Genomic DNA, 12184 nt, shown 5'->3' with positions numbered 1-12184 from the left:
GCGAAGGAGGCAGAAGACATGAAATCATAGGACAGTTAGAAGGAACTTAGTGGTTGGGATGATCTTCAAAACCATTAACGATGATCTTTCCATGTACCTGGATAAGCATGATAAAGTAGGCCAACGTCAGCATGGTTTCCCTCAGGGGAAATCTTGCCTGACAAACCTGCTGGAATTCTTTGATGAAATTATAGGCAGAGTACAGAAAAGTGAATCAGTGAAAGTTGTTTGTTTGAATTTTCAGTTTGTCTTTTATAAGATGCTCTACATGAGGCTGCTTAACAAGATCACAGGTCAGGGTATTACAGGAAGGATATTGGCATCAATCGAAGATTGGATTATTTGCGGGAGGAAAAGATTGAGAGCAATGCAAACCTGTTATGCTTTCTGGCGGTAGCTAATGGCGTTCTGCTGGGTTCTGTTAGATATCGATGATTCGATGAGAGAATTGATGGCCTGGTTACCAACTTCGCAGTTGATATGAAGGTAGGCGCTGGGCAGATAGCTTAGAGTAAAACGGGTTCTGCAGAAGTACTCAGACAGGTTTGGAGAAGAGGCAATATGGTGGCACATGAAATACACTCTATGGACTGCAGTCTTATGTCAGGTACGCAAGTTCTGTCAGCATAACGCTGCACGAACATTTTTAGCAAAACACTCCGATACAATACGGATTTCATGTTCTTGCAGACAAAAATGCTGTTTCGGTACTACAAGTCCATTTCCACAGTGGTGGAGAAGTGCCCAATCGCCCCTCGTCAACTGTACAATGCCTTCCAACTCCTACATCACTTCCCATTTCTGTAAACTCCTCCGACCCCGACAGCACTCGCCATCTCTGCAAAACCTTCTATCATCCACCTGATGCATTCAGGTGACAGCTGACACGATGAAGCCACTGCCCGTGTCTTATGGCATGGTTCATCAAACACCCTCACACTTCCTGTTTGTAAACATACCGATTTACATGGATACCTTGATTAAACCTGTTCCCAAATTGCCACCTGAAAAAAAAAAAAAAATATATATATATATATATATATATATATATATATATATATATATATTCCCTTTTCTCAGTCCCGTGGTCCCCGCCATATCTGTTCACAGGATGAGTTTGACCTTTCTGGGACATGTCTCCCAGAAAGTCAGTCTCCCAGCTTCGCGGACGGCCATATCTGCACATGCTGTGTGCAGCTATAGCTCCTAATGGACCGCGTAAGGGAGCTGCGATTGCAGCTCGATGACCTTCGTCTGGTAATGACCAGCGAGGAGGTGATAGAAAGGAATTATAAGGAGTGAAAGGAATTGGTCACACCGGGGCCACGGGAGACAGACAAGTAGGTACCAGTCACGAGAGAGAACTGGAACAGTCAGGGACTAGAGAGTATCCCTGGCAACAGTGTCCGTTCCTCTGGCGCTGAGTCCGGCCCTGTGGCTCAGAAGGGTAGGGAAGGGAAGAGGAAGCAGTAGAGGTGGGCGACACTCTAGTTCGGTGGTCAGATGGGCGATTCTGTGGACGCAGGAAAGGAACTCGAATGGTATTTGCCTCCCAGGTGCCAGGGTCCGAGATGTTTCTGATCGCGTCCACGATATTCTGCAGTGGCAGGGAGGACAGCCAGACGTCGTGGTACGTAGTAGTACCGATTACATAAGTAGAAAAAGGGGAAGAGGTCCTCAAAACAGACTACAGGGAGTTGGGAAGGAAGTTGAGAAGCAGGACCGCAAATGTAGTAATCTCGGGATTTTCTGCCCCTTTTTTCTGAGAGGGAGTATAAATGCGTGGCTGAGGGATTGAAGCAGGGGGCAGTGATTTAGATTTCTGGAGCACTAAGAACTCTTTTGGGGCAGGGATGATCTGTAAAAAAAGGATGGGTTGCACTTGAATCCCAGGGGACCAATATCATATTTTGGAGACTTGCTAACGTTACTAGGAAGAGTTTAAACTGGAATTGTTGGGGTGTGGTAACTGGGGAAGAGGCGGTTGGCTCACAAATAGAGGAAGCTTGGAGACAGTGTGTGAGGGAGGATAGGCAGGTGATAGAAAACGGACGCACTCAGACCGACGGTTTGAGATGTGTCTGTCTTAACGCAAGGAATACTGTAAACGAAGCGGTTGAGCTTAGAACATGGATCAGAACTTGGATCTATAATGTAGAGGTCATAACAGAGACTTGGATGGCTCAGGTTTAGGAAAGTGCCGGGTTTTACATGTTTTAGAGAGGACAGGGAGGGGGGCAAAAAAGGTGGGGCGTGTAAATGTTGATCAGATAGTGTCAAGCCTGCAGAAAAGGTGGACGTCAAGGAGTGGTTGTTTACTGAGACTCTGTGGTGGACATGAGAAACAGGAAAGGGTCAATAACTGCACTGAGTGTTTTGTACAGGCCGCCCAGTAGTAACAGGGATACCGAGGAGCAGATAGGGAAACAAATTGTGGCAAGGTATAAAAATAACAGTTGATATGGTGGGACATTTGGCATCTCCCAAGAGCAAGTGGTGTAGATGGGGTAGAGTTTGTTAGGTGTCGAGTTCTCCTTCGGTACGTTCCGATGAGACAGGGAAGTTATGGTAGGGTTTGGGCGCGAGGAAAGTTTGCCCGTCAACCTCTGTTTTGAGACTGGCAAGGAAGATCTACCGCAGAAGACTTCTTTGCAGTATGTGTCCGAGATGAGAAGGGAGCTGAAAAATGCTTATGAATTAGCTGAGGTCTCGGCTACCAAGCAGAATCAAAGAAATAGGAGGAGGTATGATCAAAAAGTTAACTTCTGCTAACGCATACCTGAAGACTGAGTAGTCATAAAAGTCTGGGGCTACCTGGGAAGCATACATTTGCTGACAAATTTGCATACATTTGCATACATTTGAGTTACCCCCTATGTAATGGAGAAGCAGGTGTCAAACGCACCAGAATTATGGGCGATACCAGAGGATGAGAATGGACCTGTGACGATTCTGCATCAGAAACACCTTCTACCTCTTGGGCAAGAGTTGCGTGTTAACCCAGAGCCTGCCCTGGACCCTACAACTAGGAAGAGGACTCTGCGGCAACGTGGAGAGACTGAAGGACTCGGAGGATGAGGAAAAGGGATTGTGGTATATGCTGTCCTTCGCCAACTCCGCAAACCGTGAGGAAGACATTCTTATCCTTTCCCACGCTGAGTCAGGTGAACTTAGCGGGGTGTGGAAGGAGAGGGGTTTGTGGAATTAGCAGGGCTCAGTCAGGCTTGCAGCTGGAGCAGGAAGGGTGTGTAGTCTCCACAGTAAATGGGGATGAAGCTGAGCAGAAGGTTCCGGTTTTCAGGAAGACAGGATTGATAGTCCGGGGCTCGTCATGTACACCAGAGGTGTCCAAGGAGTGTCTGAAACTGAAGGAGTAGTTGATGGGACAAGGAAGTCTCAAAGAATAAGGAGACACCCAGGTAGGCTTTCCTATGTAGCACCAGGGGAGCAGAGTGCTACGAATATCCCACTAGTGAGATATGTCACGACCCTTTACAAATGGACTAGAGATGCTGCCATCATGAAATTCTACTGAAAACGATGTTATAAATTTGAGATGACAAATTACTTCTAACTCATGAGGACATGACTATTTTGGTATGGGCAGAGTGTATTGCCCCGGTTCGTACATTTACTGTTATGCTGTACGTGTTTCATATTAGTTCTGTAAAAGCAGCTTGTTTTCAGTTCGTTTGCCTTGTGGTTGAACATAAGAGATGAGGAGACATGTGCTCCATCCAATTCGGATGGTTGAACTAAGGGGTTGTTTCTCTGGTGAGGGACACTAAGGTTGGGCTTGGGTTTTGTTCTGCGGGGGATGGGGAGAGATGACGCTGCAGAGAACCGGTCGAAGCACAGAATCTGATGGGAGAGCCATTTGTTCGAGATGGGTTGCGAGCGACGTTCGGAAAGCGGTGTGTTATTTCATGATGACAGAGGGCCCTGCATTGGTGATAGAGAACTTCCAGATGAGTTTCAACTTCTGCACATTTGACTGTTTAATTTGGATTGTGCTTTTTTATTTTTATTATTCTTTACTAACCTTTCAGTTAAGTCAAGATTCATAAATATATCTCCTTTAATCATGTGCAACGTACAGTCTGTTATTTGTAACAGGATAGCAGATTACACAGCATCCACACAAACAAGAGTTTGAGGTGGGCTCGAGGTCTCAATCTCACAAGTTTGGCGGGAATTAAAATGTCTTCCTTAGACTTACGCAGGCAAGGAAACCGGGGTGTTTCACCCGTATATCAGTGCATGTGGCCAGACACATAAAGATCAGAACTTAAACGGAATAGGGAATTAAAGTGACTGTGATTTTAAAGGAATAATCTCGACGATTTAACAAAGCAGGAAGATAGTGGGAGTTTGGAAGGACTTCAGTAAGGTTTCTAAGAAGACTCCGATGACAGATACAGGGACGCCGAGATGAATTGGCAAACTAGTCACAATATCAGCTCGGTAAATGGATGCAAATGGTAGTGTGCGTGTGTCTCTCTGTTCCCGGATGCCGGCTATAAGCGGCAAGTGTAGATTTACTGCTGGGTCCTTTATTGTTCGCAAAACAGTATGTGAATCAAAAAGTGACTTAATGCACTTTGTGAAATAACATTCTGGGAGGACATATAGACCTTGGCAGGGTTGATTTTAGTTGTAACCTTGCAATGCTAGGTCATACCTCTCTGAATGCAGTGGGACAAGTGGACAGTACAAGGGGTTTTTGTTATACGTGCATTGTACGCCGAAGCATTGCGTGGAAGAATTCCGACTCGGTCTTACATCTGTACGGAGCACTGGTTAGAGCAGAGTGACAACAACGGGTGCAATTCTGATTCCCACGTCATGGGATGGATTTTGTAAGAACTGAACAATGGTAGATCAAAATTCACGTTTGTTTCTAGACTGTGGGGAATGGGATAAATTATAAGGAGAAGTTTGATTGTTTCAAATAGAAAATGAAGTGAAGGGTCCTTGTAGATTTTTTTTCAATTACGAGGAGGTGTATATTGTACAGATAGCCAACAGCTTTGCCTTTTCCTACGTCTGCAGTGGCTAAACCTACAGGCACATGCGTACACAGACCTGAAGACATTCTCTTTTCGCCCCGTTTGCTTGGTTATATCTGCAGCAGACGTGCTGGATGTAGGTGATAATAAAATAATGGAAAAGTGTTTGTATAGACTTGGCTTAACAAATATAGAGAGGGATACGGGCTGTATTATTGCTCTGGGGATTGGCATAGTTCGCCGTAGTCGAGCTGGGGCAGAACCTATGCAATATTGATCCCCCGCTGCAATATCCAAGAAGGTGGCTCTGTCACAACGCTGACCGCAGCGAATCTCCACTGCCAGTATAAAAGTCATTGCGATTGCTCCAGCTTTACCCGAGTTACCCTGCGGCCAGATGAGACCTGATGGTCAACGCAGCTGTGAAACTGAATGAGTGATCAGATACCGGGAATGTTGATGACATCACGGCCGTCGAGGACGCTCCTGCTCTAAAATGAAGTTGAGTGTTATTTTGTTCCAAGTCAACAGCCAGACCCATTATACATAAACACATAAAACTCAGATGCACATCGCGACCCAATGACGGGTGCCCGATGCGGAGAATTAGTGCTTAATGAACTTTCGAATTTTAGGAACATGAGCTTTGCTTTACCTGTGCCTTTTAACCAATATTGAAAACAAAGTCCAAGGAGATTTTAACACCCGCCGTATTTCTTCTCTAAACTTAGCCTGGGTCGCTGTATAAATGCAGGTGTTCGTGCAGGAACTCAGGTACATGAGAAAGTGGCCGGCTTCAGTGGCGACGTAGGCAAAATCGGTGTAATCTCCGTCGTAATGCGCGGTTGCTGCGAGTCGGGTGGTCGGAAAGGTCACAGCGGACGTCAGCCACAACAGAATGAAACTGCCAGACACACTAAAGAGTAAAATGATGGATTTCCGGCGGCTTTCCATCTCCGGATCCTTCTGTGTTTGACTGCTGTGACCCCGCAGTCCGCGACGCAATTTACCGGCTAATAAAATACGCCTTACTGTCACACAGTTAAACAGGGATATCAGAACAAAAGGTAATATAACAGTTAAAATACTCTGCAGAATGGAGAATGAGGCTCCCACAGGAGACGTCATGAACCACGAGCTCGGCTTACAGCCCCAATGATTACCGTTAACTACACTGACGGGGTTAAACTCAAATAGAAACGGGACGTTCTGTAAATGCAACAGGAGCGCCACGGTTATAATGCCGGAAACAGCTGTCCTCACTGTGCAATATTTCGCTTTAAGCTTCTGACAACAGATCGCTACAAACCGATCGACTGTGAACAGGACAGTGAACCAGACCGAGGCTTGCAGGCTGGTTACATTGAGGTACATACCAACCTTACAGGCGGATGTGTAGGACAGGAAGGACGTTGGAAACTGGTACATGACGATATGATACCCGATTACACAGAACATCATCACCAGGAGATCTGCCATTGCCATGGCAAACATGTAGTGGGATATACATTTGGAAAGGCCGCAATTCCCTCGGAAGAGGACCACCATTGTCAATACGTTCGCTAGGGGAAGAGATACAAAGCGTGAGTTACAAACAGGGCGAGGAGAAGTGTTACACTCGAATACTGTCAGAAACGTCAATAAATAAATAAGCTCTTACGCTTGGATATATCTGCCATTTTTCATCACATTTATTATCATCTTAAAGGTGTGATAGGGAGAAATTAATTCAAATCTCCAGCTGGACACTCAATTCCTGTGATAGCTATATTTACTATAATTCCCAACTGGTACGGATAAGACATATTATCAAAGGGTTGATCTGAAATTCACAATGGTAGGGGTGGGGACGGAAGGAGAGGGAGGGAGCGAGTGAGCAAGAAAGAGAGAGAAAGAAGGAGAGAGAGGAGAGAGAAAGAGCTAGAGCCTGAAAGAGACAGGGCGAAAGAGGCAGAGAGAGAGAGAGAGAGACAGACAGACAGACAGACAGACAGACAGACAGAGACAGAGAGAGAATTCAGCTACGGCAGCAGTTGTTACAATCCGCAACGTTCCCACAATTCGTACTGTTCCACTGCTCCTGCACCAAAAGTTAAATCACAAAAATACATTTCAATCGGCTGTATCAAATTTACGCTGACAGTGGTCAACATCGGGGAGGATTGGTCGCTCTGAATTTGAGCACCATCGTCTGCGTTGAACTTTGGAGGCGGCAGGGGGAGTGGGAGCAGTGAACCTGATCCTGCATCAGCGTAGAGAGCGGCGACGAACCGTTCTGTAGCAATAGTCTGCCGTGTCTCCGCGCTGGGTTGGTTTCTGAGATAAAGAATACCGAGTGAAATGTCTGTTAACAGAAGAGCGTCATAACATTTCAGACAGAGGATGTGTACACTTACCCGGAACACCGAAAGCTGCCAGAATAGGGTAAAATACAATCGCCACATGCCGGATTGTCAGTAGAGCCATTTTTCGGATATTGTACAAAATATGCCGCACTTCTTGCACTAAGCGCCACTCCGCTGCGTTCTGATCTCGCTGCCCTTTTATGCATTAATCTATACACCGGTTAAAAAAAAAAACAACAACAGCAACAATGGTTGCACACAACTCGAGTTAGTTACAGTCAGTTAACAAACAATGCGCCGTTTCTACTTCTGTGTTCTCACGGCGCCACAGGGAATACGGAAAGCTCAGTCCATAACACCGTCTGGTAAAGTAGACAATCAGAAACTTTTTAAAGCAGTTCCGCGCATTCCGGATTGAAATGCCAGTCATGAACCAGCACCTATTTCTATTGTTGCCTTCATATTAATTTCATTTGTTCTTAATTGTATTACATCTCCCTCCATATCTCTCAAAGCAAATTATAGCTTTAATTTAGCTCACGATTTATCCTGAAACCAATCCCACATCATATGAACCTTACAGCGAGCTTGAACAGTCTGAGTTATTTGCCTGAAGTAATTGTGGACCGTACGGATTCCATCATTTTATTCCAACTTTACCCATATTTCTTCAGTCACAATGAACTCAGCAGCCCTTTGCGCAGGCATGATTGACAACGATAGTAAACGTGAGCCCTTATTCGGAGCCAGGAAAGCCGATGCCCATTTGGTATTGGTAATATTTGTCACAGAGTTTATTATAGAAATCTTTAGCCTTCAATGATAACAAGCGGGGGTACTTTAACACTGTCATACAGCGGGTACTTCCATGGCTCCGAATAAGGTCTCAGTAAATGGTGGTGCATATTATGCATCATCATTGGCTCCTCATTTCCATCACCAGACTCGGAACCAGCATCACGTTTACTATCTCCAGTAAATGTCGTGAAATGTCTGTATAGTACAATACGTCCAAAAGCGGCGCTAAAATAAACAATAAGAAATAAATAAACAAGAGATGTGGCGCAAAAAGAATTCAAACAGCGACGTAGTTTTTTTTTATTTAGAAAAGTTTAGTAATAATTTAGAAAGTTGATGGTTGAAGAGAATAAGCTCAACTAAGATATACGAGGCTTAGGGAGTGTTTTGCTGATACTGACGTCAACCCCCTGAACTCTTACATAGCCAGGAACAAAGATTTGAGCAGAATATATTGGGAAGTGTTTAATTTGGGGGGGGGGAGTACTCATTATGATGCTATGAGGCAGGAACCTGGGGATGAAAACTAGGAACTGATGTGTTCAGGGAAAAGCCCAACAGAAATGTGAAAGTTGTTTAGTGCTTGGCGTTCTGGGTTGGTTTGCCACAGTGAGGTAGGGAAAGGATGGTAACTCGAAGGGGTCATGTCTGTGACAAGATGAGGAATATCCATTCCCGAGGATGAAAAAAGCAGGCTTAAGACCAACGAAACAGCGATCATCAGAGATGGTTCTGGGGAGTTACAAAGTCGCCAAGAAGGAGCCAAACAATGGACATCAGGTCATGTCTCTGGTACAGTGTGACAGTGTAGGGTTCATCTGTTCCTGCTGGTACATTTTAGAGAGTGAGAGTGTGGATTTCATACTGTATCTCTGTGTCTCTTCTACAGTGTGAGAGTGTGGATTTCATTCTGCATCTCGCTGACTTTTCTTCAGAGTGAGAGTGTCGGTATAATTCTGTGCGTATTCGTCTCTAGTACAGTGTGAGAGTTTTGGGTTTATTCAGAACCTGTCATTCTCTAGTATAGTGTAACAGTGTGGATTTCATACTGTACCTCGCAGTCTCTTCTGCAGTGTGAGTGTTTGGAGTTCATTGTGTATCTTTCGGCCTCTGATATCACGTGAGAGTGAAGGGATCATATTTTTTCTTTTTGCTTTTGTCCCATAAATCTGACACTAAATCATCCTGTATAATTAGCAGCATTTTTTATTCAACCTACATTTTGCACAACTATAACAAACTACCTCCAGATGACACCTCCAAATTCATTTTACAAACTGACCGCCGAACGATAGTAGTTATTTTGGAATAGTACTGCAAAAGTCTTTCAGGCGGAAATAGGACAACCGGCTGACAATGTCAATGTTCACACCTAATTATTAACATACGCTATTGCATGAACTTCAGTAGTTCTAGATTTGGAACGGTTCTACGTTATTCAATTATGTAACTGTGGTCATAGTAGTTGAATTGCGGAATGCGGAGTGACGTATTACCGCTGTAGAGTAAGGTAGATGATAAGGTGCAACATCAAAAGTAGACAGATTGTGAAGCCAATATTATATTATACTTCATATAATTATAAATACATTCTATAATAGTATAATAAATATTGTAATTAAGCCCCGTAACACGCGTTTTCAGGGTGATGCCGTATTCACTCCTGAATCTTTGCTACCTTTTCCCCCGGAATTGTGGTAGGAGAGTAGTTTTGAGTATTTTCAAACTGCTGTTCGTAGATATGTGACAACTAAAGGTCTAAAAGTTTCCAGAAGTTATACCGCGATATGGAGTTTGGATTCTTAAGAATTCATGCCTGACGTTGAAAGTAGAAGTGTGCTTGCACATCACATCTTCCTAATGTTAATGTTACTGTGTCTGTATGTCCCTTTGGCGGAATGGCCAGACTGCGCACAACACTACATGTTTATGCAGGCTAGTGTTTCTATAGATCCAGCAGAGCTACCTGCTCTGGCATTCACTACCGTCAGTCAACAGAATCATATCTCAATTCGGCTGCTAAATTGCCCAATAAACTGGGCCCATACTTTCAGAGATCTGTCCATGTGCTCTCCGCGATCCCTCTGGTCCACCATTGTACTTCACATTCCACCATTTGATATGGATCTCCTGGCCTTACGTAGACATTTTGTCTGCATTTTGTCTGCACTTGTGCATTGCCATGCATCCTCCAGATTTCAAGGGGAAAGTTTTTCGTTTTACATCTATCTGTGAACTTATAGAACACAGAACCTAGAATAGTACAGCACATTACAGGCCCTTCGAGCCACAATGTTGTGCAGACCCTCAAACCCTGCCTCCCACATAACCCCACACCAACTTAAATTCCTCCATATACCTGCCGAGTAGTCTCTTCAACTTCACTAGTGTATCTGCCCCTACCACTGACTCAGGCAGTGCATTCCACGCACGAACCACTCTCTGAGTAAAAGACCTTCCTCCAATATCCCCTTTTAACTTTCCACCCCTTACCTTGCAGCCATGTCCTCTTGCACTGAGCAGTCATAGTGCATTGCGAGTAGGCAGAAGCTGCGAGCTCCCGTGACGGTAGGTAAACGGACAATGCAATCAGAAAAGCAGCGAGTTGTTGTAATTCGTACATACAGTGTTGGAGATGTAAACATGTCTTTCCAATGTAACATAATCCCACAGGACTGTCCACAACAAACTTATTATTCCTCCAGGATTGATCAGAAATGAGGTATGATTTTCATTTCACGGCGAGCTCCTTTCGACACACGGGGTGGAATGGCAGAACAACCCATTGTGAGTGAAACCGCATTCCCAGTACACCAGTCCCACCCGGCCACAGTGGAGAAATTCACCTGGTCCCGGAACTGGTGAGAGTTGTTCCTGGAATCTGGCACCGGCTCTTGCTGCTCCACATCCAAGAGCAAAGGATCCATTCCGACCATGACAAGGGAGTCAGTCTCAGAAGGTCATAGCTGCCACCGAGATGGCACTGACACTGAACACGGTAATTTCCTTGTCACCCATCCCCTCTTCCCTCCTTCTGTCACCGATGCACACAAAGGACGGTATCCCTCTGCCAATGAACGTGCCATTCAGCTCGCGTTGGGTCAATGGAAGGAGGGCTGTGCAGTCACATTTCACTCCTAGTATACAAACTTTGGCTCCGAATATTAGTCGAGACCTCCGGTGTCAGAGCACAGCAGATTTTAAATCAGATTCTCAGATAACAGCCCGAGTGAGATGACACTATCGATGACTTTTGTCTGTACCAAACTATACGAATTTATTTATGTTCAAAATCTGACTAAAATTATTTGCGTTTTTCCTATGGCTAATCCCTTCAGCAACAAGTATATGGATTTGGATAGAACAGGGTGGGGTTGATGATTCATCAGGGCACAACAGCAGCCGTTGCAATGGAGCTGGCTCTAAGGCGCTGTATATAAGGGTAAAGTCAGGCAGTATTGTAGAGATAGGCGACCAGATAGATAGGGGGACAGCCAGGAGACTCTATGACAGCAAATACACAAGGTTGGTGTGCTGCTTCCGGGACGCAAGGTTCCAGGATGCATCCGAGTGGCTCAAGGATATCATCAAGCTGAAAGCTGAACAGTCAGAGCTTGTGAAGTGTGTTGGCATGAATGACACAGGCAAAATGAGGAAGAGCTTCACGCAGTGAGTATGTAGAGTTGGGAATGTGACTGAACAAGGACCTCCAACGTACTTATCTCCGGATTACTTCTGACTGATCGTGCTGGCGCAAGTCGGAATGGTATGTATGTGTGTCTGAGGGACGATAGTGCAGGCTGCAGGGTTTTAACTCCTTGGGCCATTGGAATGCTTTTTCGGGGAATGGGTGATCCGTACAAGAGGGACGGATTCCATCGGAACTGGAGGGGAACTAATGGTAAACACAAAGTACACTGCAGATACTGTGGTTAAGACAACACGAACAAACACGCTGGATGAACTCAGCAGGTTATTATCCTTGCAAGCGTAAGTGCTACATCAGTCCCGACACCTCCTCTCTTACAACAA

The 12184-nt window shown here is 45.0% G+C and overlaps 1 protein-coding gene across 1 annotated transcript; it reads right to left on the bottom strand.

Annotated features, from left to right (window-relative positions):
* Positions 1-378: 378 nt before the first annotated feature.
* LOC132389419 (probable G-protein coupled receptor 139) lies at positions 379-10686 on the bottom strand. Its single transcript, XM_059961947.1, has 4 exons — positions 10646-10686; positions 7195-7325; positions 5665-6571; positions 379-505 (listed from the first exon to the last, which is right to left on the bottom strand). Exons 1-4 carry the CDS (start codon positions 10684-10686, stop codon positions 379-381), a joined length of 1206 nt encoding a protein of 401 aa, XP_059817930.1.
* Between the last annotated feature and the right edge of the window lie 1498 nt (positions 10687-12184).

The sequence above is a fragment of the Hypanus sabinus genome, unplaced genomic scaffold (assembly GCF_030144855.1).
Source record: "Hypanus sabinus isolate sHypSab1 unplaced genomic scaffold, sHypSab1.hap1 scaffold_562, whole genome shotgun sequence".
Classification (NCBI taxonomy): Eukaryota; Metazoa; Chordata; class Chondrichthyes; order Myliobatiformes; family Dasyatidae; genus Hypanus; species Hypanus sabinus.
This window is presented reverse-complemented; position numbering and strand designations above follow the sequence as displayed.